The sequence below is a fragment of the Nerophis lumbriciformis genome, linkage group LG18 (genome assembly GCF_033978685.3).
Source record: "Nerophis lumbriciformis linkage group LG18, RoL_Nlum_v2.1, whole genome shotgun sequence".
NCBI lineage: Eukaryota > Metazoa > Chordata > Actinopteri > Syngnathiformes > Syngnathidae > Nerophis > Nerophis lumbriciformis.
In genome coordinates this window covers 25,321,709-25,334,191 of record NC_084565.2, presented here as the reverse complement: position 1 = coordinate 25,334,191, position 12,483 = coordinate 25,321,709, and the positions used below count along the sequence as shown (strand labels likewise).

General features: G+C 37.0%; 1 protein-coding gene across 4 annotated transcripts in view; it reads left to right on the top strand.

Moving 5' to 3' along the window:
* celf5a (cugbp, Elav-like family member 5a) overlaps positions 1-12,483 on the top strand; it is a 691,759-nt gene that overhangs the window by 573,572 nt on the left and 105,704 nt on the right. For all 4 annotated transcript variants that reach the window (XM_061977890.1, XM_061977892.2, XM_061977891.1 and 1 more), the window contains exon 6: positions 11,056-11,202. In XM_061977890.1, coding sequence (XP_061833874.1) covers positions 11,056-11,202 — 147 coding nt within the window. The remainder of the gene's footprint in view (positions 1-11,055; positions 11,203-12,483) is intronic.

The following is a 12,483-nucleotide window of genomic DNA, read 5'->3' as shown; positions in this document are numbered from 1 at the left end:
TTATTAATCTACTTGTTCATTTACTGTTAATATCTGCTTACTTTCTCTTTTAACATGTTCTATCTACACTTCTGTTAAAATGTAATAATCACTTATTCTTCTGTTGTTTCGATGCTTTACATTAGTTTTGGATGATACCACAAATTTGGGTATCAATCCGATACCAAGTAGTTACAGGATCATACATTGATCATATTCAAAGTTCTCATGTGTCCAGGGACATATTTCCTGGGTGTATAAACATAATATACTTTTTTTTTTTAAACGATAGTAGATGTTGTGATGCCAAAAAATATCGACGTAATAATACTAGTATCAACTAGATACGCTCATGTACTTAGTATCATTACAGTGGATGTTAAGTGTAGATCCACCAATGGCGTTTGCTTACATTGTGACGCCGGTGAGCTACGGTGTGTAGTGAAGCATGTTTAGCTATTCCTCGTCCTGCAGGGATGATACTTGTATGAAATTTACTTTATTTGTCGTCATGGAGGCGAGGATTAGTTATTTAGAAGTAGCTAAAACACTGCCGACTGGGGCTGGACTTTAGCCGCTAGCTAGCTAGCCATGTCTTAAAGCACCTCTTCCTGAGGGCGTTTCAGTGTTATAACTTCACCTTTATCGTTAGTTTTCAAGCCAAAAAGCGTCCGTTCTCCCTTTTCCGTCTACACACTGTGTCTGCTTGTAAGTACTCCGTGATTGTGCGCTGCCGAACATGCTCGTCTGCTCGTAAACCAGCAATGACACAACGTGACGACGACAAGCGCGCGGGGGCATGGCGGACCGCTACTTTTCAAAGGCGGTATAGTACCGAATATGATTCATTAGTATCGCAGTACTATACTAATACCGGTATACCATACAACCCTACTTCAGATTGTGTTATTTGTTCTACTCTGGCCCACAGAAGAACAGGCACATTCTGAAAATGTACACATTACAAATAATCCTCTTGGCAAAACACTTTAAGTGAGTAGAAAATTCTTAGGAACAAAATTGGTACACTTTTAAAAACACCAGGAAGAACACAATGAACTTAGACTTTGTCTCAGTGTTTAAGCACTTCCTGTTCCGCATTCTCATGTTGGCAGTTCATTAAAGACCTGTTTGGAAAAGCAACCCAGTGTTTCCTCAAACCGCCTCATTGGTGACATCCGCAACTGCCACAACACATTCCTCTATGATCATTCAAATATTAGCATTATAAACAAAATGACACCATAGCTGAAATCAATAACTACAAACTTTAGCCAATGTAAACATGGTAGATTTAAGCATAAAATAAGCATAAAACAAATGTAGAAACACACATTTTACAGTGGAGTTCAGGGTGCGCATCGCACCGACAACCAATTGCGAGCGCTGCACGGAACACTAATTACAAAAATGACGGTCATGTTTACTTAAGTCTTTACATCTTACCGTTTCGTTATTCTACCCGTTGAGTTGATCATTTACAACAAAGGAAGGTGTTGTGCGCCAATACTGCGTCAGTCCGCTGCCAGCCACAACAGGAGCAGCTGATTGCTTGCACCTGCGCTGATTGGATCAGCGGCAGCCAAATCCAGAGATCACTTAAGGTCAGCTGACACGTCATCTTTAAACAGTGTCATGAAACGGTATTCTTACTTGAGTACTGTTTTGGGCTACTTTACCCATCTCTGCATATTACCTACGAATACAACATATACAAAGCAGAAGCCTATCAGAAATCATCCAGGAACAAACGTGTTTGTATCCTTCAACTTCCTGCACCACGAGCTTAACTTAGTAAATTATTATGGCTACTCAGTGTCCTAGTGGTTAGAGTGTCCGCCCTGAGATCAGTAGGTTGTGAGTTCAAACCCCGGCCGAGTCATACCAAAGACTATAAAAATGGGACCCGTTACCTCCCTGCTTGGCACTCAGCATCAAAGGTTGGAATTGGGGGTTAAATCACCAAAAATGATTACCGGGCGTGGCCACCGCTGATGCTCACTGCTCCCCTCACCTCCCAGGGGGTGATCGAGGATGATGGGTCAAATGCAGAGAATAATTTCGTCACACCTCGTGTGTGTGTGTGTGACAATCATTGGTACTTTAAGTTTTTAACTTTAACACTAGTTGTCGTCAAAACAATTATTACCACTCCACCTTAACTTAAAGACAGCAGGAGTTCATTCCAAATGCCTAATTATAAAAAGGTTAATGTTTTTCATCTATACCATCGTTCTCTGAGTACTTTCACTTGATCAAGGCCTATTCTAACATTGCACATTACAAAATAATAAAAGTATGTATGATTCGTTCTAATATTATATCAAATCAGTATCGGTATTGGCCAATACTCAAGGGCTCCATTATCAGTATCTTATCGGAAGTGGAAAAAGTTGTATCAGGACATCCTTAGTAGTAATTTAGTAATAGTCTTGTGCCTTAAGTAGAAAAACAAGTTTTATCTCATTTGTTTGCATGAGGTGTGCCCCTGGGAGCAGGGTCAGGCTTCCTCATTATTGGATGTAAAGGGGAATAAACTCATTTTATGTATAAATATTAATAGTTTACTTGTCAACCCCCATTGTTCATCTCCCTGTCCGCATTAGGCTGCTCAAAAATATAATTATGTTTTGTTTAAAAGGGACCTGTTATGCAAAATCAGCTTTTCTTACCTATTGATACATGCTTTTGTGTATTTAGGATCTGCATAAGTCCCAAAAATGTGAAATCAAGTAGATATGTATTAAACATTATTTCCTTCCTTCATACTTCCTCCAAACGAGCCGTTTGGAATGTGCCCGATTTGTAACCGTTTACCTAAGTGTGACGTCAGCAGATATATCCATATATGGTTGCGAATTCCCTGAAGTGCTTTGCGCGAGTCTGCCATTGTAGTCAATTAGAGATGTCCGATAATATATCATTTGATTGCAAAGTGATTTCCCTTGAAGAAATAAATAAATAAATAAATAATCAATCAATAAATCAATCAAAGAATTAAAGTGGCCTAAAACCCCCGACACATTTTTTATTTGGTGAATGTGAATCTTTTGGCTGGAAATGACAAAAGAAGAGATATTAATTTAATCTTTTTCTACCTTATAGTCAATAAGGTAGAAAAAAATAACTTATTTAAACACTCAAAAATAATATGGCCGATAAATGCTTTAAAATGTAATATCGGTTAAATAAATAATTAAATATGTTTATTTAATTGATGTATTTGTAGATATTACTTTGTTTCTTTCTTTTCTTTTGGGGGGGTGATATGGGTGGGATATAAACAAAAATATTTTGACATTTAGGGCAGACAATAGATATATGATTTATATGAATATGATGTAATGGATAGGAATGTCTGATGCTGGATGTCAATAAAAATAAAATGAAAAAATAAAATAAAATAAAACAAAATGTAATATCGGAAATTATCGGTTTAAAAAAGTAAAATGTATGACTTTTTAAAACGCCGCTGTGTACACGGACGTAGGGAGAAGTACAGAGCGCCAATAAACCTTAAAGGCACTGCCTTTGCGTGTCGGTCCAGTCACATAATATCTATGGCTTTTCACACACACAAGTTAATGCAGTGCATACTTGGCCAACAGCCATACAGGTCACACTGAGGGTGGCCGTATAAACAACTTTAACACTGTTACAAATATGCGCCACACTGTGAACCCACACCAAACAAGAATGACAAACACATTTCGGGAGAACATCCGCACCGTAACACAACATAAACACAACAGAACAAATACCCAGAAACCCTTGCAGCACTAACTCTTCCGGGACGCTACAATATACACCCCCCCTAGCCCCCCCCCCCCCCCCCCCCCATCACCTCAACCCCACCCACCTCAACCTCCTCATGCTCCCAAGGAGAGCATGTCCCAAATTCCAAGCTGTTTTGAGGCATGTTAAAAAAAATTATGCAATTTGTGACTTGAATAATAAATATGGCAGTGCCATGTTATTTTGGAAAACATTGTTACATTGTTTAATGCATCACAACAAAATAATGTGTTAATTCCACAACTGTATATATCGATATTCCGATATCTGTTGATATCGGAATCGGTATTTAAGTGTTGGACAATATCGGAATATTGGATATCGGCAAAAAAGCCATTATCGGACATCTCTATAGTCAATAAGTTCCTGGCTCGTACATGCACATGCATCCTCGGCTGTAGCCATTTCTAATACAAAGTAGTGTATAGTTCTAACTTGTCAGGACTTGGTCCTTGGGTTTAGTTTTTCCAGAAGGCAACAGAAAGTTGGCTCGGGCGAGACGAGAATGTGAGTACATATTTTAATTTTTTACACTAACAAAGGACAAAAAAAGAGTACAAACGAAAAGCGTGCACAGTAGCGGAGAACAAACTATGAAACCAAAAGACTATAGCATTAATAAACAAAAACTTACTTGGCTTGGACTAAAGTAGCAGCATGAAAGATGGACATGAAAACAAGTGTCAGGAATGTGAAGAGCATAAATGTGGAATGTCGCCAGAAAGACAAACTGAAAACAATGAACTTAAATACTACAGACATGATTAGTGAAAACAGGTGCGTGACTCAAAACGTGAAACAGGTGCGTGACGTGACAGGTGAAAACTAATGGTTACTATGGTGACAAAACAAACAAAAGTGCACAAAATGTCCAAAAACAAAACCAAACATGACTAAAACAAAACATAATCACACAGACATGACATAACTTCAGTTAGTAGACTCTTGAACGCATCATAATAATCCCCTTAGTTCCCCCCAAAAGTGGATTAACTCGCTGGAATATAAAGACAATATAACATAAATCCATAAACGTGGATGCATATGCAAAAATTGCAATATATTTATCCGTACAGTAATCTATTTATTTATATCTGCACCTTATTGATTTTTTATCCTGCACTACCATGGGCTAATGCAACGAAATGTAGTTCTTATCTGTACTGTTAAGTTCAAATTTGAATGACAATAAAAATGAAGTCTAAGTCTAAGTTTAAGTCTAGACGTGATATGGAAGCGCTAAAACTACAACATGGCTGACGGGGAGAATACGCTGTCAAAGTGGAGGCACATAAAAAAAGAATGCCCACAAAACGACGCATCCTGAAGAGACGTCAGAAAGTGACTTGAAGGTGGTCCGTCGAACATAATCAACGCAAAATTTTAACCAAACCAAAACCACAAGGAAGTGTTTAAAATGTAGAAAAAAATAAATAAAACGTTAACCTTTTCTTTACAAAGCTGAGAAAACGTCATCACCGCATCCATACCTGGTAAAAATTGTAATCATAAAAATGACAGTTAATGTGGTTATCTAGTATACTTCAAGTTGAGTTGTTTTGCAGATACTACTCCCACAGAAAAGTCACGATATAAAAACTCAATATCATAACCGATATTATATTTCACTTCTGTATTCTGGTGTGACGCTGCCCTTTTCCGAACACTCCCAACAGTTAAACCTCACAATAAAGTTAATGATGCAAACACTAAAAAGTCGGACGGGCACAGTAGATGAAGCTAGTGGATGAACAACTGTGTCAACATTAACCTTGTAGGGGCTTAGAGTAGTCATGAAGTGTTAGCGTAAAAAAACAAAAAACAAAAAATGGTGTAAGCTTCTTTATCACCTCCTCCAAGGATTAGGTTATGTGTTTTTCCTCGCAGAATTATGCAAAACTTTCATGACCCGTTTCAACTAAAATTGGTGGAGGAGATGGAGCATTCACAAAGAAAAACATAATTTAATCAGACCTTTTTCCACTCTTTTCCCTTTTTTATTTCTTTTACATCCCCAAAAGGCGAGAAAAATGACGGTAAATGATCCAATTAACCACTGATCTTCTGGGAAACAAATACTTCGCGCTAAACAACGTGTACAAACTATACACGGTGAGTGTATAGTATAGTGTGTATGGGAGAGTGGCCGTGCCAGCAACCCGAGGGTTCCTGGTTCAATTCCCACCTTCTACCAACTTTGTGTCCTTGAGCAAGACACTTCACCCTTGCTCTTGATGGGTCGTGGTTAGGGCCTTGTATGGCATCTCCCGCCATCAGTGTGTGAATGTGGAAATAGTGTCAAAGCGCTTTGAGTACCTTGAAGGTACAAACCCAATTTCCATATGAGTTGGGAAATTGTGTTAGATGTGAATATAAACGAAATACAATGATTTGCAAATCATTTTCAACCCATATTCAGTTGAATATGCTACAAAGACAACATATTTGATGTTCAAACTGATTAAACTTTTTTTTTTTTTTTTTTGCAAATAATCATTAACTTTAGAATTTGATGCCAGCAACACGTGACAAAGAAGTTGGGAAAGGTGGCAATAAATATTGATAAACTTGAGGAATGCTCATCAAACACTTATTTGGAACATCCCACAGGTGAACAGGCAAATTGGGAACAGGTGGGTGCCATGATTGGGTATAAAAGTAGATTCCATGAAATGCTCAGTCATTCACAAACAAGGATGGGGCGAGGGTCACCACTTTGTCAACAAATGCGTGAGCAAATTGTTGAACAGTTTAAGAAAAACCTTTCTCAACCAGCTATTGCAAGGAATTTAGGGATTTCACCATCTACGGTCCGTAATATCATCAAAGGGTTCAGAGAATCTAGAGAAATCACTGCACGTAAGCAGCTAAGCCCGTGACCTTTGATCCCTCAGGCTGTACTGCATCAACAAGCGACATCAGTGTGTAAAGGATATCACCACATGGGCTCAGGAACACTTCAGAAATCCACTGTTAGTAACTACAGTTGGTCGCTACATCTGTAAGTGCAAGTTAAAACTCTCCTATGCAAGGCGAAAACCGTTTATCAACAACACCCAGAAACGCCGTCGGCTTTGCTGGGCCTGAGCTCATCTAAGATGGACTGATACAAAGTGGAAAAGTGTTCTGCGGTCTGACGAGTCCACATTTCAAATTGTTTTTGGGAACTGTGGACGTCGTGTCCTCCGGACCAAAGAGGAAAAGAACCATCCGGATTGTTATAGGCGCAAAGTTGAAAAGCCAGCATCTGTGATGGTATGGGGGTGTATCAGTGCCCTAGGCATGGGTAACTTACACATCTGTGAAGTCGCCATTAATGCTGAAAGGTTCATACAGGTTTTGGAGCAACATATGTTGCCATCCAAGCAACGTTACCATGGACGCCCCTGCTTATTTCAGCAAGACAATGCCAAGCCACGTGTTACATCAACGTGGCTTCATAGTAAAAGAGTGCGGGTACTAGACTGGCCTGCCTGTAGTCCAGACCTGTCTCCCATTGAAAATGTGATGGCGCATTATGAAGCCTAAAATACCACAACGGAGACCCCGGACTGTTGAACAACTTAAGCTGTACATCAAGCAAGAATGGGAAAGAATTCCACCTGAGAAGCTTAAAAAATGTGTCTCCTCAGTTCTCAAACGTTTACTGAGTGTTGTTAAAAGGAAAGGCCATGTAACACAGTGGTGAACATGCCCTTTCCCAACTACTTTGGCACGTGTTGCAGCCATGAAATTCTAAGTTAATTATTATTTGCAAAAAAAAAAAAAAGTTTATGAGTTTGAACATCAAATATCTTGTCTTTGTAGTGCATTCAACTGAATATGGGTTGAAAATGATTTGCAAATCATTTTATTCCGTTTATATTTACATCCAACACAATTTCCCAACTCATATGGAAACGGGGTTTGTAGAAAAGCGCTATACAAGTACAGTTTGTATAACCCATTACTGTTGTTTACAAATAATTCCTAAACATACTACTACCTCATTAGTTCTGTTCAAGGACAGCAACATTTTCCAGTACCACATTTTCATGCTTTTTAAAACATTGTTCAAGATTTAAAAATGAAGTTGTTTTCTATCATATTTCTTAAAAGGTATGTCTCTAATTATTGCCTATAGATATAATTTAGAGCTTTATATAAACAGTCCAAACCCCCTGAGCATCAACACCATTCACAACTGTGATTGACACTATTGACAACCTTGCACCAATTTCAAGGGGGGGCTCTTATTGTGAGTGACACACAACCTTTCCACACCGTCAGATCGGAGTAATATTTCGGCATTTTATGTGGATCGATTGGCCACTGTAGGGCCGCGGAGGCGGAGCGCACCAAAGGTCAACTGTACGGCTAAATCATTTGAGGATTCTTAATGAAGGGTGTGTGTCCGACTCACCTGCTGGTCGGGTGATGCGGGCCGCAGAATGACAACAGCAAAGTGTGGATGACCAAGACTAAAATACGGACGACAGAATGAGAGAAATTGCACTAAAATGCAGCACTTTCCTGTGATGCAAGGGGTCAATGGGTGCTTGCTGGAAATACTCTCATTTGTAGTTATTACGTTGAATTAGTGGAAATGTTCACTTTGAACGAGGCCAGGAGGATAAACAATGCACTTGGGTTTCAAATGGAGGAATATATATTTTGTGTCGCTATTGTCCTCACGTTTTTTGTTGTCGTAAAATAAGTATTAGTATAGCAAGGAGAAGATTAAATTATGTATTGTACTATTAGACTATAGCTATACATTTTAGACTTAAAATAAACCAGATACCGTTTTTTTCGGACTATAAGTCGCAGTTTTTTTCATAGTTTGGCCGGGCTCCAGTGCGATTTATATATGTTTTTTCCTTTTTTATTATGCATTTTCGGCAGGTGCAACTTATACTCCGGTGCGACTTATACTCCGAAAAATACGGTACTTTTTTATATGTTTGTTTTTTTATTATAAATATCGTTATATAAATCTTTAAAAAATGATATTCAAATATACAAAAAGTATAATTTTATTTAAGAAGAGTAAAAAATAACATTTGTATATAATTAGATATACAATATCTTATGATATAATTCATGTAATGTATTGTTCTAATAAGGTTTTACTTCTTTACATTTTCCACTTTCAAAATCTCTAATTATACTGGTCATTTATTATCTTGATTTTGAATGTAATTTATGTCACATTTTATTCAGTATGGTACGTTTTCATCACTTAGAATATTGTTTGTCTTTGGGACACTAATGTGTACAGTATATTGTAGGCCATTTGTTGTTTGTCTTATTTTTTGCAAAAAATATATATCTATTTTTATATTGCTCTTTTTTATCTTTGGTATGTAAACTCGAAAAAAAATTTTGTTTGTTTTTTGTTGTTGCTATTTTTGTATTACAAAAATTGTATTATTGATCATGTTGTACTGCATTGTAATCTTTTGTTTTGTGATCGTGTGATGTTTTTTTTTGCCTGGACCCCAGGAAGAATAGTCTCCACTGTGGTGTAGACTAATGGGGATCTTTAATAAACTAAACTAAACAAAATTTATGCGAAAAAAACCTCAACTCATCCACCTTTATATTGATCTCAGTAATAATATAGCAGAAAAAAAAGGAACACCACATTGATAATATTGGTAGTATTTATAACATTGATAGTATTTATATATTTGATATAACTATGACATATGTAATTACAGTAATCAGTCATTTTTTAAGGCAAATGTTTAATGATTTTATATTCAAAGCCTGGACCTTTATACTGATTTAATTGTATATTTTGAGTAGGGATGTCCGATAATGGCTTTTTGCCGATATTGTCCAACTCTTTAATTACCGATACCGATATCAACCGATACTGATATCAACCGATATATACAGTCGTGGAATTAACACATTATTATGCCTAATTTGGACCACCAGGTATGGTGAAGGTAAGGTACTTTTTAAAAATAATAATAAAATAAAATAAGATAAATAAATTAAAAACATGTTTTGAATAAAAAAAAGAAATTAAAACAATATAAAAACAGTTACATAGAAACTAGTAATGAATGAAAATGAGTAAAATTAACTGTTAAAGGTTATTACTATTAGTGGACCAGCAGCACGCACAATAATGCGTGCTTACGGACTGTATCCCTTGCAGACTGTATTGATATATATTGATATATAATGTAGGAACCAGAATATTAATAACAGAAAGAAAAAACCCTTTTGTGTGAATGAGTGTAAATGGGGGAGGAAGGTTTTTTGGGTTGGTGCATTAATTGTAAGTGTATCTTGTGTTTTTTATGTTGATTTAATAAAAAAATAAATAAAAAAAACCTAAAAAAACCCGATATTGATAATTAAAAAAAACGATACCGATCATTTCCGATATTACATTTTAACGCATTTATCGGCCGATAATATCGGCAGGCCGATATTATCGGACATCTCTAATTTTGAGTATTCTCAAAATGTTTACTTTAATTATGAAATATAATAATGGAGGAATACTACTGCAGTAACACACTTTTCCCTAATGTATTTTATGACACAATATGTATTTGTATTATTAATTTACAGAGCTTTTTTTGGGCATTAAAATGATTTCTTTTTTTTTGGATAAGTTTATAATATTTGTTCAAAATTTGTATTTATAATGTGCATAAATGATGCAACAACAATGACCTCTTATTTCATTTATTATTAGGACATCATGTGTACCGTATTTTTCGGACTATAAGTCGCGCCGGAGTATAAGTCTCACCTGCCGAAAATGCATATAAAAAAGGAAAAAAAACATATACAAGTCGCACTGGAGCCCGGCCAAACTATGAAAAAAAACTGCGAAAAATACGGTAATTGAATCAATCACTTATTTAAAACTCAAAGCAAACGTTGTTTGTATGTATTGTACATATATTAGTCAAGCATTGCACACATTGATAGAATTTATGGTTGAATATACTTTATATGCTATGTATATATGGATAAACAGTTTGGAAAATGGGGTTGTGGCCTTTGACATCAGGCGTTTTTTTCACGGTTTTCTTCATTCGTACAAATAACCATCATTTTAAAAATAATTGGAGGAAGCCTGGTCTACAATTGTGGCCTTTGCTTTGCATTGCCTAATATCACATGCACTTACTCAACCTTTGACCTCAGGGATTTTTCCTGGTGATTATGACCTAAATCAGGGTAAAATAACACAACAAAAGAGACGTCTAACCGTCTGTACTAGCAGTTTAAAAAAATGATTGAAATTCGCCGCTCTCTTTCCTCGTCCAGGGCGCCTCGTCCAGCTTGGTGGTGAAGTTTGCAGACACAGACAAAGAGCGCACCATCAGACGCATGCAGCAGATGGTCGGCCAGTTTGGCATCTTCAACCCAGCCATCGCCCTTCCCTTCAGCACCTACAGCTCTTACGCTCATGCGGTGAGTTGGAAAAAGGCAATGTCTGTAGCATACGCACTACTTCACACAAAGTCTCTCTAGCTGTTGGTGTGTGTAAAGCAGTACATGCACAAAGTGATCTATATATATATATATATATATATATACATATATATATATATATATATATATATATATATATATACATATATATATATATATATATATATATATATATATATATAAAAGACATGCACCTGAGGGATAAGTTGATTGGCAACACTAAATTGGCCCTAGTGTGTAGATGTGAGTGTGAATGTTGTCTGTCTATCTGTGTTGGCCCTGCGATGAGGTGGCGACTTGTCCAGGGTGTACCCCGCCTTCCGCCCGATTGTAGCTGAGATAGGCTCCAGCGCCCCCCGCGACCCCAAAGGGAATAAGCGGTAGAAAATGGATGGATGGATATATATATATATATATATATATATATATATATATATATATATATATATATATACAGTCAAGGTCAAAAGTTTACATACACTTGTAAAGAACATAATGTCATGGCTGTCTTGAGTTTCCAATAATTTCTACAACTCTTATTTTTTTGTGATTAGAGTGTTTGGAGCACATACTTGTTCATCACAAAAAACATCATGAAGTTTGGTTCTTTTATGAATTTATTATGGGTCTACTGAAAATGTGACCAAATCTGCTGGGTCAAAAGTATACATACAGCAATGTTAATATTTGGTTACATGTCCCTTTTGCAAGTTTCACTGCAATAAGGCGCTTTTGGTAGCCATCCACAAGCTTCTGGTTGAATTTTTGAACACTCCTCTTGACAAAATTGGTGCAGTTCAGCTAAATGTGTTGGTTTTCTGACATGGACTTGTTTCTTCAGCATTGTCCACACATTTAAGTCAGGACTTTGGGAAGGTCATTCTAAAACCTTCATTCTAGTCTGATTTAGCCATTCCTTTACCGCTTTTGATGCGTGTTTGGGGTCATTGTCCTGTTGGAACACCCAACTGTGCCCAAGACCCAACCTCCGGGCTGATGATTTTAGGTTGTCCTGAAGAATTTGGAGGTAATCCTCCTTTTTCATTGTCCTATTTACTCTCTGTGAAGCACCAGTTCCTTTGGCAGCAAAACAGGCCCAGAGCATAATACTACCACCACCATACTTGACGGTAGGTGTGGTGTTCCTGGGATTAAAGGCCTCACCTTTTCTCCTCCAAACATATTGCATTGTATTGTGGCTAAACAGCTCAATTTTTGTTTAATCTGACCACAGAACTTTCCTCCAGAAGTTCTTATCTT